Below are 14,560 nucleotides of genomic sequence, written 5' to 3'. Positions count from 1 at the left end.
TTCCTTAGCACCACATGCAGTTCTCCGCCCCCCCCCCCGTGGGCATCGCCTCTGCCCCTGTCTCCTCTCTTTTTTTAAGTTATTTCTAGGAGACAGACAGCGTGAGCAGGGGAGGGTCAGAGAGAGAGGGAGACACAGACTCTGAAATAGGCTCCAGCCTCTGAGCTGGCTGTCAGCACAGAGCCCGATGCGGGGCTCGAACCCACGAACCGCGAGATCATGACCGAAGCGAAAGTCAGACACTTAACCGACTAAGCCACCCAGGCGCCCCTGCCCCTGTCTCCTGTTAACCCCCAGTGCCTGCACCTGCTCCTCTTCACTGCCCCCCCCATTCAGACCCCTCCCCCCACCGGTCCTCGCCGGGGCTGAGGCTGCCTCTGTGGAGCACTCCCCACTCAGCACCCCCCCGGTGCCCCATCCATTCTAGATCCGTGTCTCGGTCCGTTTCCCGCAGCTGCTTGATGGCACGGACCGAGGGGGCTCGGGTGTGCTTGGGAAGTTGCAGGTGCGTAATCCCCGTTTGGCCAAATTAGCACGTGGACAGGTACATGAGATAGGCTTCTGAAATTTCTCATCAGTCACGAGAGCAGCTGGGGCAGAGTCACATGACCTGAGAAGATACTGAAGTAGAAGTTAACCTCGGGCACCCTCGCTCTATTTGTTACTAGCCCTTTTCTCAGCTGTCATGTGCTGGGGCTTCCGCCCGTTTCCGGAGGGATTCTGCATCATCGGCTTTCCAGGCCTGGGCTGCACGGTGGAACCGGAAGGAGGAGCCGGGCTTAGTCCACTCAGACCGGGGTCAGCTCCAGGCTCTGCCGGCTCCTCACTGGCAGGGGGCGCGGGGAGTGGGGGGAGGGAGGGGTTAGGAGCCTTAGTTAACGTGTCTGTGCCTCCATTTGTCCGTGTCACTTAGTATAAGAAACTAGTGACTTCCCTCACAGGTGGTAGTACAGGAGATAGTGTATGTAAGGCAACTGGAATGTTTTCATTGGTTTCATAAGCATTTATTGAGTGCCTGCTGTATGCCAGGCACATTTTAGTGAACAAAATAGAAAGGTGTGTGTCCTCAGTGGGAAGAAAGAAGGAAATAAGTAGTAAGAGCCAGGAAGACAATAGAGCCGGTGTAACGGGGATGGAAAGTCACCGCCTCTGAGGAAGTGTTGATTTTGAGAGACTTGGAGAGAAGGAGAGAACTAGGAGGGCCACAGGTCTGTGCACCACGGGAGAGAGGCCAGTGCCCCTCACCGCCCAGCAGAGGGAGCCGCGGGCACGGTGGCGGGAGCTGGTCCAGAGGAGCCTGAAGGCAGTATTGGAGTCGTGGCCCAGACCGTGGTTTTCATTCTGATCGTGGTAGGAGTCCCCGCCAGTAAGGACTCGATAAGTACATGCTTTCCTCGCTCTGATTTCTTTCTTTCCCTTCCTTAAACGATATGAAATCATTTCCTGAACTGTACACAGTGATGTAGCCCAGGGCAAGTCATTTAGTCTTACTTTGATTTTAGTCTGCCAAAATGCCAGGAAGATTATACCTTCTTTAATCAATATACCTATAAATTAGTACTGATGTCAAGAAAGTGCTTTGAAATTTTGGGAAGCTATACAAATGTGGATTTCTGTTGTTACCCTAGAGATTCCTGAGCCTTCTAAGGCCTTAGTCCGTGGACTTTGGCTGAGCATACCACTTTACTTTCTGGTACTTGTGGGCTCGTACTGGCTGTATTGACTGCTTCAAATTTGCTTCAAAATGACTGCTTCAAATACAAAATTGTATTCCTTGCTCCTCAGACTCACATTTGGAGTAATAGGTCATTTGTCAGATGTCTCACTAGCGTTTAGGGGAAGAACTCTTTATGGAGGCAGGATGGACCTGTGTCCAATGAATCACGTGTTGATGTGACAAATGTCAGTCCAACAGACTTGACAGAATGCCAAGGGAATAAATATCATATGCCATCATCTTTGGAGGTGTGGCTATAAAACCCTTTTCATCAGGAGCTTTCTGGAGGTATGCCTGGAGGTAGTCCATGCTTAGAAATGAGAGGCGAATGCTGTGTTTAACTTTTCTGAATCCCGCTAATATTAATTTTCTTTCTTTCTGAAAACATTGTATTTGTTACTTGATTGTTAAGCGTCTGACTCTTGTTGATCTCGGCTCAGGCCATGATCTCACAGTTTGTGAGTTCGAGCCCCACATTGGGCTGTGTGCTAATAGCGTGGAGCCTGCTTGGTATTCTGTCTCTCCTCTCTGCCCCTCCCCTGTGAATGGGCTTGCTGCTGTCTCTCTTTCTCAAAAATAAGTAAATAAACTTTTAATTTTTCCAAGAGATTTCTCAACTTTAGGATAAGAAACCTGAAACCTCTTATTATATATAATCATCTTAAGCTTGGGAAGTTCTTTCTTATGTCTGGTTCAGATCTTCTACAGTTTGAGTACATTTCTTCTTCGTCTGTACAAATGGAAAACAGCTGTCCAGCCTCCCTGGTAACAACCTTTCATATTCTTGAGGATTGTTATTAAATCCCTCCCCAGCCTTCTTTCCTTGGGACTAAATAATGCCTTGAAGTGATCTTCAAAGTGCCCATTTTCCACTCCTTTAATCATCTCCTTGTCTTTCCTAAGCTTTTCTCCATCCTTCTTTAAATGTGGGTGCCTAATTGGAGCCCCGTATTCTCTGGAGAGCCTCACAGTGAATCGGGATCACTACCTGTTGGCTGTCACATGTGGTCACCATTCATGTGGGAATCCAGGCATCTTACCAACACCCATAAGGAGGAGATGCAGGACGAACGCTTCCCTCCACGGCTAGGCTGGGCCTGGTTGTGGCTGTGGCTTTGGATTTTGGAGTCTGCGGCCTTTCCCCAGTGCCATTTCCTCTTAGTCCCGCGAAGGCCTTCACTGCTGGTTTCCATGCCTACGTCAAATGTACATGCAGGGAACATGAAGTCCCTTGGGGCCTGTCACTTCCACCCCCAGAGAGCTTCCTTCTGAACAGACCTGTTAGGACAAGTGGCATTAATTTCTGTGTCTAAACTCATTGAAATCACAGAGGAGGGAGGATCTCAAAAATTGCTCCGTGAGCTCAGGAAGGTAAACAATTTAATTGTTCAATGTCCACTGTCAAGAATGAGAGATGTAGGGGCACCTGGGTGACTCTGTCGGTTAAGTGTCCGACTTCAGCTCAGGTCGTGATCTCACGATTCGTGGGTTCAAGTCCCGTGTCGGGCTCTGTGCCGAGGAATAGCTCAGAGCCTGGAGCCTGTTTCGGATTCTCTGCCTCCCTCTTTCTCTGACCCTCCCCTGCTCACACTGTCTCTATCTCTATCTGAAAAATAAATAAAACATTTAAAAAAAAAAAAAAGAATGAGAGATGTAGCGTGTCATTGAAATTGTCATAATCGTGTACCATCTCCGTTGGTCGGGGCTTTGATTGGGTCACTGATGTGTGATCTTTTCCTACCCTCTCCTGCTCTGTTTTCCCCAAAACTCAAGTTCCTTGGGTATAAACGGTCCTGGCATGGGGATTTGCAGAACCACAAGAATGGAAGCAGGTAAACAGGACTAGAGTCCATCGTTTACCTCACTCATCAGGCTTGTGTCGGCATGGAGCCCAGCCTGGGCCGCAGACATTTCCCTACTGGGTCAGCTCCTGCAGGAAACAGGCATGCTGGCCAACAAGTGGGCACAAGAGGGCAAGAATCAGTTTTGACCAGGGTGATTCTGCGGCAAAACTCTGTGTAGGCAAAGCCTAAATTAGCATCACTATCTGAATACTGCAGGGTCTGAATGAATCATGTGTGTGACCAAGAGATTGGCTGATAAGTGACATGAAATCCTGGTTATATGTTCCCTCTCTCCAGATTTTGGGGCTCATTAAAACAATGTCTCGTTAAGCAGTGTCTCACAGGTCAATTGTCTTTGCACTTTTGAGAGAAGTACTGAATTTTGCCTTACAACCAAAATGTGTGGGTGCCTGAGACATCAGGTTTGGGATGATCGATTCCAGGGGTCGTTTTGAGTCAGCTGCATTTCACAGTAAGATACAGTATTGTGAGTGCCGACTGTTCGTGCGCGGGAACGTGTATGGTCAGAACAGTGCGTTTCCATCGAGGGTGCCCACTCTTCATCGAAAGCGAGGTGCATTGTCCTGGTTCCATTCTGATTAATCCCCAGGATATTTATGTACCTTGCAAAGACGTTTGTTAGGCCACCTAAGGTCTTTGTCCTTCCTTAACGAGATTCAGAATCCTAATGGGGTAAATAAGACTTCACCACACGCACCCATGAGACTGCCCGTCTGCCCCGCAGGGCGCTGACCCTGCAGGTGAGAAGATAATGCAGTGTGTAACTTCCTCACTTTTTCTTTTAGTCTAACAGGCAACCCGCTAAGCTGAACCTTCTCACCTGCCAGGTGAAACCAAATGCCGAGGACAAGAAGTCTTTTGACCTGATATCACGTGAGTCCTTTTTCACTCCAGGTCCGTGTCTGTGGCTTCTGACCCACACTCCCTCTCCGGGCGTGCAATCAGCCTGTCCCGGGCAGGGCCCCTGGCACCCCTGCACAGGCACGTTGCTTCATTTATACTTAGCACACCCGCGGGGGCAGGGGGAAGGCATAACGGGGTCAGATATGACCCCCAGTGGATTCACACTGAGATCTGTACATTAAACTAGACCAGTTCTTGACCGTGAGCCTACAGCTCTATGTGCATGGAGAGATTTTTCTAAGTACACTGCTGTTTCTCTCCTAGATGTGCTGAGTCACAATCTTTGCTGTGAAGTTCAGACATAAATATTTTTGTAACAAGTCCCAGGTGATTCTGATGTGTACCTGTGGTTAAGACTCTCTGGCATAGGGGCGCCTGAGTGACTTGGTTGGTTAAGCATCCGAGACTCTTGATCTCAGCTCATGTCATGATCTCATAGTAGGTGAGATCAAGCCCCGCGTGGGCTGACGCGCTGACAGCACAGAGCCTCCTTGGGATTTTCTCTCCTCTCTCTCTGCGTCTCCCCCTGCTTGCACTCTCTGTCTCAAAATAAACATTAAAAAAAGGATCTCTGGCATAGACTTGAGAATGCAGGTGTACCAGTAAAACAGTACAGGTGACCTGCTCAGAGGCTTGTCCCTGTAAAATAGGGCTCTTTTTTTCTTTATGTTTTATTTGTTTTTGAGAGAGAGAGAGAGACAGCATGAGCAGGGGAGGGTCAGAGAGAGAGAGAGACAGACAGACAGAATCCGAAGACAGGCTCCAGGCTCTGAGCTGACTGTCAGCACAGAGCCCGATGCAGGGCTTGAACCCACGAACCGTGAGATCATGACCTGAGCCGAATTCAGACATTCTTAACCGACTGAGCCACCCAGGCACCCCAAAATAGGGCTCTTAAAAATCATTTGGTTTCCAAGGAAAACTGCCTCCCAACTTCACAAGTGGAAGACCCTGCATCCCATCCCTGTCTCACTCCATGGGTCGAAGTGTGCTTTTCCCGGTGATGAGGGCTTGTAATGACCCTCCCGTTCCCCAGGCTGTGGCCTATATCTTCATGGCCTGCAGAGAGTGGGGAAAGATGGTTTTCTCAACCAGCTCCCTGTGCTTACCCTGGTCCCATGGCTGCACGTACCGACCCCCATGATCACGTGATCACTGAAGGGCCCTCTCTGTATACGGAAGGGGATGGTCATACCTGTAGTGACTCACCAGTATTCTGAGACCCTGCATATTAACCTTCAGTTACTCTCTGTTCTCTGTAGAGCCCTGTGGGCTGTCCAGCAGCTTACGTGCACGATCGGTGTGCACAGCACAGAAATACTTTCCTGCCCCCTTGAAATCCTTCTGATGTAGTTGTGTGAATAGAAGCCCTAAAGCACTTTCAACCCAAAAGACTCAATCCATCTTGAGATCCTTTAGATACAAGCTAGGCTACACAGCATCTATTAAAGTCCAGAGTCCCCATGATTTTTAGGACCGAGAAATTTCCCAGGCTATTGATGAGAAAGAAATATGCAAAGTGGGAGTGATGACCCCAAAAAGCTAAGCAGCTAAGATATCTTAGATTTGAGAGCCTGTAGCTTATTAATAATAGTCATCAGCTGTTGAATATCTAACATGTGCCAGGTGCTTTATGAACATTTACAGCTAATCCGCACAAAAGCTCTATTAGCTTCCTGTTTTATGGAAGAGAAAACTGAGACTCAGAGACGTTCAGTGATTTACCCACGGTCACACAGCAGTAAAGCGGGAATTCTCAGCCAAGACCCTTGGGCTCAACTACTCATGGTGTGCTCTTGGACAAACACATTCTCTCTCTCAGGGAGATACAGGGTGTGAGTACTTGACTTGGAGCAAGTGGCTGGGTAGTACAGAAAGGCTAGCTGACTATGTTGAAGCAGTCTAGCAAATCCTGAATTTTAAGAAAGAGCCTCTCTTGTATACAGCTGCCCAAACTATCCAAGTTAGGCCATTCCCCTCCTCGCCTGGGTAGGAGCTCGCAGGTGCCCCTCGAGCAGGGTGGAAGCCCTTCTTCCCTGAAGCCTGATTCAGCCAGAGAGTCATCTGGGGTGGCGTGTGCCTGCTGGTGGGGGCTGCCCTGAGAGTTACGGATCATTTAAGAAAGTGAATTTTTTTTTTAAAGGAAACACGGTAAAAGGCAAATTTAAAATGACAAGTAAAATACTGAACTGGCAGCTGGCAGTCTCCAGTTGGTCACTGAAATCCACTTGGATCACATGAGATTTTTCTTTTCACAAAAAGTACCTGATATTAGGCACTTGCGATTATTTTATTATATTACTCTTGCACTTCAGAAAAGTAATACTGACAAAGTGAATTGCGTAACTGCTAAATCAAAATGATGTAAAAATAAAATAATATTAAAATTTGACTTTCAAGGTGTTTTGTTTTTCCCAGAGAGTTTTCATAATTGACATTATACCTGAAGGTGTTCTGCTTTCTAAAGTTCGGCTCTTTTTTTTTTTTTTTGCATTTTAGATAACAGGACGTATCACTTCCAGGCAGAGGATGAGCAGGACTATGTAGCGTAAGTAGTTCTGATACGATGGCCCGGTGTCTTGAGCCAAAAAGGCACCTCTGTCCCACTCAGCACACCTGGAAGTCTCCTTTGTGTTACCCAGAACTCTCCTCGTGGTTCCACACGCCCGTGCCTCCCCTGTGCACCTCCAGCTGTCCCTCCTCTCTCTGTCCGGGAGCTCGGTCCTCTCCAGTGCCCCCTTCAAGACTCGGCTCAGGCCTCACCACTCAGGGGCTCTGTTCCTTCCCCTCACCCCTGCAACTGCTCACACTCCTTGATGAGCCTCNGTGCCTGCCCTGCACGCTGCCCTGTGCCCAGCCAGGCTGCCGTTAACTGTGAGGAGAGCAGGGGAGCCTGGCCCTAAACGGGGCTGGTGTGGCTGAGGAGCCCAGTGTAGTCGGGGGTGGGGGGGGAACAGGCTTCGGTGTCACACGCCCCTGGGGATCCAGGTGTGCAACTTCGGGTAGGTCTCCACCCCCTTTCTTCATGTCCCCCCAGGTCCCGGGCTGTCTTCATTCCCTCTTCCTTCTGTAGCCCGCCAGGGCTGAAAACAGCAGTGTCGGGCCGTTCTACGCTCAGTGCCTGGGAGAGAGGACATTTGTGCTAAAGCTGGCAGTTAGGGGGCGCCTGCATGGCTCAGTCAGTTAGGCGTCCGACTTGGTTCCGGCTCAGGTCATGATCTCATGATTCATGAGCTCAATTCATGAGCCTGCTTAGGATATTCTCTCTCTCTCTCTCTCTCTCTCTCTCTTTCTCTCTCTCTGCCCCTCCCCTGCTTTCTTGCTCTCTCTCAAAATAAATAAACATTTTTTATTTTTATTTATTTTTTTAATTTATTTTTGAGAGAGCGTGAGCAAGGGAGGGTCAGAGAGCGGGGGAGACACAGAATCTGAAGATAGGCTCCAGGCTCTGAGCTAGCCATCAGCACAGAGCTCGGCTCGGGGCTTGAACCCACGAGCGGTGAGATCATGACCTGAGCCGAAGTCAGACACTTAGCCGGCTGAGCCACCCAGGCGCCCCTAAACTTTTTTTTAAATGCTGGCAGTTAAGCCTTTTAGTAGCATTCACATTTTCAAATCTCTGTCCCTTTGGGACACACAGTAAATGATATTTTCCTTCCTGAATGATTTCTGGAGAGCCACAGAATTCTGCTCACCCCCATTTTTACTTACACTTACCCCTTTGCTCTCTCCCTCTCCCTTCCCTTCTCTCCTCCTCCTCTGGAGAATTCCACTCTTTCCCCACTTCAGGAGAAATGATAAAGGATCAGAAGGAATAAAGAAAGGGTGGAAAAGATGCATAGTTGGAAGACACAGAGCAGGAAGGGGCAGAGTGGGGGGCGGAGGCTGAGAGAGAAGGTAGGAGAGATGAAGGAAGACAAGAAAGGTCTTTGTCCTGTTCGTTCATCTGAAGATCTAGTGAGCGCCAGCTCCGGGCCGAGAACCGTGTAAAGCAGAGGATACAGCTCCGAGTTAGACAGAGCCCCCACCCTGAAGAAACTCGATGTCTTCTGGAAGAGAAGGGCAGGGACAGAGCGAGGGACAGCGGAGGCAGTGGGGGCATGCGCCCTCTTGGGTTCTCAGGGGGCAGCTCAGAGATGACGCCCGGGAGGAAAGCAGCGCAAGCCGGCTCATGAAGGTGCAGGAGGGTCATAGGTCCTCTGCGTTCCAGATGCGGGCTCTCCTGGCCTAGAAGCAACCAGAAGGAATAGAAAGGAAGCAGTTGATGTGACTGATAGTGGGTTGGCCAGCGGGAGGGCGGCCAGACGAGAAAGAACAGGAAAGGTCAGGAGGGCTGGCCCTCTGCCCTCCTGCTCACAGGGAGGTCGTGTTTACTGAGATCGCCCTGCACGTCATGTGTACAGACCGTGACTCCTCACAGCCCCGGAAAGCAGACACTGCTCTCCCTTGTTTGAAAATGAGGGCACTGAACGGCAGCGTGCCCAGGGTGACAGTCTGGGGGTCCTAGGGTCAAGTTGCGGGGCGTCTCCTTGCCCGCAGTAGTGCTCGCCGTGAGCCTGCAGGGGCTCGCTCACGGTGCCCGTCTTCCTCTCGGTCACAAGGTTGGCATAATTATGCCCGTTTTGCAGATGATTAAACAAACCAAGTGAGGTTAAGTGACTTGTTTAAGGGCTCAAAACAAAATGGTAGACGTGTGATTGGAATGCTGGCCCTGCCGCCCGTGCTGTTCCAGTTCGTCACACTGTGTGATCAGAGGTCACAGGCTCCCGGCCCCTCCAAGGTGAGACCGTCCAGGAGTCCAGACCAGCACATTTGCCTTGACTTGGTGGCATCACTTGGAACTTGGTCCGCCTCCTTTATAAGACACGGGAACAGCAGTAGGTGCTTGGCGAAGGCCCCCGTTGGAAGGTGGCAGCGAAAGGGCATGCGAGCAGATGAGCCTCGCTGGTCGTGATGGGGTCTGCGGGCGGTCACACGTACGGGCGCTCCTGACACGTGTCCTGTTAAGAATTTCCTAGCCAGGGGCGCCTGGGTGGCTTAGTCGGTTAAGCGTCCGACTTTCGCTTAGGTCATGATCTCGCGGTTCGTGGGTTCGAGCCCCGCGTCGGGCTCTGTGCTGACTGCCAGCTCAGAGCCTGGAGCCTGTTTCAGAGTCTGTGACTCCCTCTCTCTCTGACCCTCCCCTGCTCACGCTGTCTCTCTGTCTCTCTAGAAATAAATAAAAAAACATTTAAAAAAAAAAAAAAGAATTTCCTAGCCAGAATTCCAGAATCACCTTGGAATATGACTTCCCCTTCTCATGTTTCACTCTTTGCTCCTTTTTTCCCTTTTCCAAACCCCCAAGTGGGAGAACAGGGAAGAGGTTGTGTGAGGCAGGGAACGCTTCTGCTGCTGCCTTGTTGTCGAGCTGTTACAACTATGGTATTTATTCTGCGACTTCAGAGAATCCCGGCCCAGTTAGGTCAGAGGCACAGGCTGCTCACCTGTGAGCCTTAGCTCCCCTCAGTGAAAGGCTTGCTTAGCCCATCCGGCAGGTGCTACACATCTGCACTTGGCCTTCCCTGGGGCTGGGGGTGGCAGTAGGGAGCGTCGCTTTGAGTCACGTGGGCGGTAAGGGAGCACACACACCTGCCCAGACCCCCACCCCCACCCCCGCCTGGAGCTCGGAGCTCAGGTCCTCATTTACCTGCAAGCTAGAGTTTCTTTCTCATGGAAAGTGTCCAGGGAAATTGAACGTAGAGCAGCCTTCTCCCCGAGGGAGGACGCCTGTGCAGCTCCCTCGTCTGTTCAAGTCAGGCTCAGGACTTCTGGTCCAGCCTTCGCCCCCTAGTGGCCTTTTGACCTTGAGCCTGATCATCCCACCTCAGTCTTCTTTATTTTTTTTCCAACGATTATTTATTATTTGTTTGTTTCAATTTAAGTTAGTTAACAGACAGTGTAGCCTGGCCTTCAGGAGTAGAACCCAGGGATTCACCACTTCCATATGACACCCAGTGCTCATCCCAGCAAGTGTCCTCCTTACTGCCGTCACCCATGTAGCCCATCCCTCCGCCCAGCACCCCCTAGGAGCCCTCAGTTCTCTGTAGTTAAGAGTCTCTTATGCTTTGCCTCCTTTTCTGTTTTTATCTTTTTCCTTACCTTCCCTTCTCCTATGTTCATCTGTTGGGTTTCTCAAATTCCACGTATGAGTGAAATCCTATGATATCTGTCTTTCTCCGATTGACTTACTTCACTTAGAACAATACACTCTGGTTCCCTCCATGTTGTTGCAAATGGCAAGATTTCATTCTTTTAAGTTGCCAAGTAATTATGTGTATACACACACACACACACACACACACACCACATCTTTATCCATTCACCAGTCAATGGATATCTGGGTTCTTTCCGATACTTTGTCTCTTGTTGATAATGCTGTTGATAGTGCTGCTATAAACATTGGGGTGCATGTGCCCCCTCAAATCATCATTTTTGTATCAATTGGGTAAATACCTAGTAGTGCCATTGCTGGGTCATAGGGTAGTTCTACTTTTAATCTTTTGAGGAACCTCCACACTTGTTTTCCAGAATGGCTGCACTAGTTTGCATTCCCACCAGCAGTGCGAGAGGGTTCCTCTTTCTCCGCATCCTCGCCAACATCTGTTGTGGCCTGAGTTGTTCATTTTAGCCATTCTGATGGGTGTGACCCACCTCAGTCTTCTTGTCAGCAAAGAAGGGGATCACAGATTTTGCTCACAGGCTTTGAGACTCCAGATAAGATGTGTGAAGCTTCTAGAACAGTGCCAACATCATTAATCCTGTAAACTCAAAGCGACTTTAGAGTCCTAGAATATAACTATGCATTATTTTCTTTCTTATACTTTTTGGTATGCCTGTTACATTAAAATAATTTAAAAATTTATTTTTTAATTGTCAGAAATAGTTGCTGTGGTTCTTGACCCTTTGAAACGTAGATAATCTTTTCAATCCAATTTTGAATTATGCCTCCAGAAAGTAAATTGCTCTTAAAATACATACTTTCTAATTGTCAGTACCAACTCCTCGATTTCTTTACTTGTCCCGATCTCTCGAGTGAGGAGGTACATGTGGCGTAATGAAGGAACCCCGGCGAGGAGGGGGTTCAGCAGGTGTGTTTTCCACTAGAGGACCCTGTGAGCCATTAGACCTCTCTGGCTTCTCATCTGTAAGATACTGCCACCCTCAACTCAGAGGTCTGCTGGACCGATTACATCTCCAAACTCCTAAGTCCTTGCTACACAGTAGATGCTGTCCTGTCAGAGAGCCGGAGCATCACGCTGCTTATGGAGAGTGAAACCGGTTTTGCAGACAGACACAACGCAAACTCCAGTAGCATAGTGCCGCCGATTAGCACAGTGTTGAGCCCAGTGGTTTGAATTATTTTTAAGGAAACAGTTTCTACTTTTAACTTGAAACTAAATGATAGGAAACATATTCTTTAATTTAAAAGTTATTAGGAGCACATGGGTGGCTCGGTTGGTTGAGTGTCCAACTCTTGATTTTGGCTCAGGTCATGATCCCGGAGTCGTGGGCTCGAGCTCTGCATCGAGTGTGGAGCCTGTTTGGGATTCTCACTCTCTTTGTCTCTCTATTTCTGCCCTCCCCCGCCCCCCCCGTCCTTGTTCAATTTTTAAAAGTTAGTTGAAAATTTAAATTTTAATACCTGATTAACTGTTCCACTCTGTGGTTATTTCACACTTTAATAATGAACCCTTGGATTGCCTGGGTGGCTCACCCAGTCAAGTGTCCGACTCGACTTCGGCTCAGGTCACAATCTCACAGTTCATGAGTTCAAGCCCTGCATCGGGCTCTGTGCTGACAGTGTGGAACCTGCTTGGGATTCTCTCTCACTTTCCCCCACTCTCTCTGCCCCTCCCCTTCTCGTGCACACATGTTCTCTCTCTCTCCTCTCAAAGTAAAGAAACATTTTTTTAAAAAATGATGAACCTTGGGGCACCTGGGTGGCTCAGTCCGTTAAGTGTCCAACTTCGGCTCAGGTCATGATCTCGTGGTTCGTGGCTTTGGGCCCCGCATCGGGCTCTGTGCTGACAGCTAGCTCAGAGCCTGGAGCCTGTTTCAGATTCTGTATCTCCCTCTCTCCCTGACCCCTGCTCATGCTGTCTATCTGTCTCTCTTTCTCTCTCAGAAATAAATAAAACATTTTTAAAATTTTTAAATAAAATAAATAAAAATGATGAACCTTGCTGTTGTGTAATTTAGGTTTTATGGATAGATTGGTAGCACAGGGTTGTTTATTTGGTAATGCTGTGATCATGCTGTATATGTGATTTAATAGTCTGCACTTTTTATTTCATATCATTAACATCAGCATGTTTCCGTGTTAATATACGTCTTCCACGGCCATGAATTCTCATGGCTTCTAATGAAATAGCCCTTCGTTTTCACCTCCAAGGTTCCCAGCAATGGACTTCCGGAGAACAGATGCCTTTTGCTAAACTCTTTCTTGCCTTCTGTCCACTCGTCACAAATTCTTTGTCATCCTCACGTGGCTTGGCCCCACAGAGTCCTCTTCGTTCCGATGTTTCCTTTATTCTGTGTAGATGGAAACATGCACCGTGTTGCCACTGCACGTCCTCCGTTGTGTCCATCTTACCTCTCGCCCGCCCCTCTCGCGTCTCTTGTCTTCTGCAGCATGCGCTTCGTGCTCTTTTAACTTTCTCTCCCCTTTAATTTCTTTCATTTTTCTTCACGTTATTGGTCAGGGCGGGAGGGATTCTGTTTTGGAAGCTCTTGGCAAAAGTACACGTCTTGCAGTGGAAGGAGACTGTGGCCGCGCTCTCATGTCTCCTTCCTCTTTCTTTTGACAACAGATGGATCTCCGTGTTGACGAACAGCAAAGAGGAGGCCCTGACCATGGCCTTCCGTGGAGAGCAGAGCACAGGGGAGAACAGCCTGGAAGACCTGACAAAAGCCATCATTGAGGACGTCCAGAGACTCCCCGGAAATGACGTCTGCTGTGATTGTGGCTCATCAGGTATTTGCCCCCAGACTTGAGCTGGCTTGTTAAACAGCCTGTCTCCTCCTGTAGAATAAAAACGAGCTAGTTAGTTAAATCCTTGTCTCCTTATGCACACAGACACACGCCCACCATGTATTTCCAACTTGAATGGTCCCGCCTCTGAGCCACTTTTACACGTGCCATTTGCTCAGCCTGGAAAACTCCTACCTGCTCTCCCCAAACGGCCGCCTGCCTAAATGCTACCAGTTAAATGAGCACCATGGAACTATGGAGAGAGCACTAGGTGTGGAGTCCATCATCCTGGGTTTGAGTCACCAGCCTGCCGCTCACAGTGTGGACGTCCTCATGCTGAGCGCCTTTACTGTTCTGACCTCAGTGTTCTCATCCTAAGATGGGACGGTCAACCTCAGTCGTTGCGAGGACTTAACAAAATCTTCTGGCACATACATTGCTTTTCTTCGTTTCTGCTCCGGGAAACCTCCCCTGTCTCTATGTCCCACGGGTGCCACTTTCCTCCAAACTTCTGTTTTCAAGCACCATCTGCATTCTGTAGGTATCGGTGGTAGTTAGCAGGAATCCGGTGCTTACATTGGACTAAGGACTCTGCTGGTTGTGTTTAGCTTGTCTTCCCTTACCAAATCCTCACAGACACTCTGTGAGCAGGATTCTAGCATCATCACCGTTTTACAGATGGGGACACTAGGGGACTCCGAGAAGTTAGGTGACCTCCCAGGCTTGCCCAGCTCGTAGGGATCAGAACGTGGCTGCAAACACGTATGACACACTTAAGTGTATGAAACACTTTCTAAATGTTTTCCATATGAAAACGGCCTTCTCTGTGCAAGACGCCATGTACAGATGCCGGTTTCTGCTGTGTTCGTGTGCGTGTGTGATAGTGACTCACGCTGGGCGTGCGAGGGTGTGGTAGAGGAGTCATAAGTACTCGGAGACCAACCACATGAACCCTGAAAGTTTAGTAACGCGGGAGCCCGTGTTCCCCTGCTATGGGGCCCGTGGGGTTACAGGAATAGCCGAGGTCTGGGAGAGCGGCCTCTGACGTTCAGAATCTACAGCTGT

General features: G+C 49.1%; 1 protein-coding gene across 3 annotated transcripts in view; it reads left to right on the top strand.

Annotated features, from left to right (window-relative positions):
* The window catches only part of ASAP1 (ArfGAP with SH3 domain, ankyrin repeat and PH domain 1), a 309,560-nt gene that overhangs the window by 250,664 nt on the left and 44,336 nt on the right, over positions 1–14,560 (top strand). For all 3 annotated transcript variants that reach the window (XM_077750030.1, XM_077750027.1, XM_077750029.1), the window contains exons 13-15: positions 4,368–4,455; positions 6,985–7,033; positions 13,335–13,498. In XM_077750030.1, the coding sequence (XP_077606156.1) occupies positions 4,368–4,455; positions 6,985–7,033; positions 13,335–13,498 (301 nt within the window). The remainder of the gene's footprint in view (positions 1–4,367; positions 4,456–6,984; positions 7,034–13,334; positions 13,499–14,560) is intronic.

This window comes from Crocuta crocuta, unplaced genomic scaffold (genome assembly GCF_008692635.1).
Source record: "Crocuta crocuta isolate KB4526 unplaced genomic scaffold, BGI_CrCroc_1.0 scaffold119, whole genome shotgun sequence".
In the NCBI taxonomy this organism is placed as follows: domain Eukaryota; kingdom Metazoa; phylum Chordata; class Mammalia; order Carnivora; family Hyaenidae; genus Crocuta; species Crocuta crocuta.
This window is presented reverse-complemented; position numbering and strand designations above follow the sequence as displayed.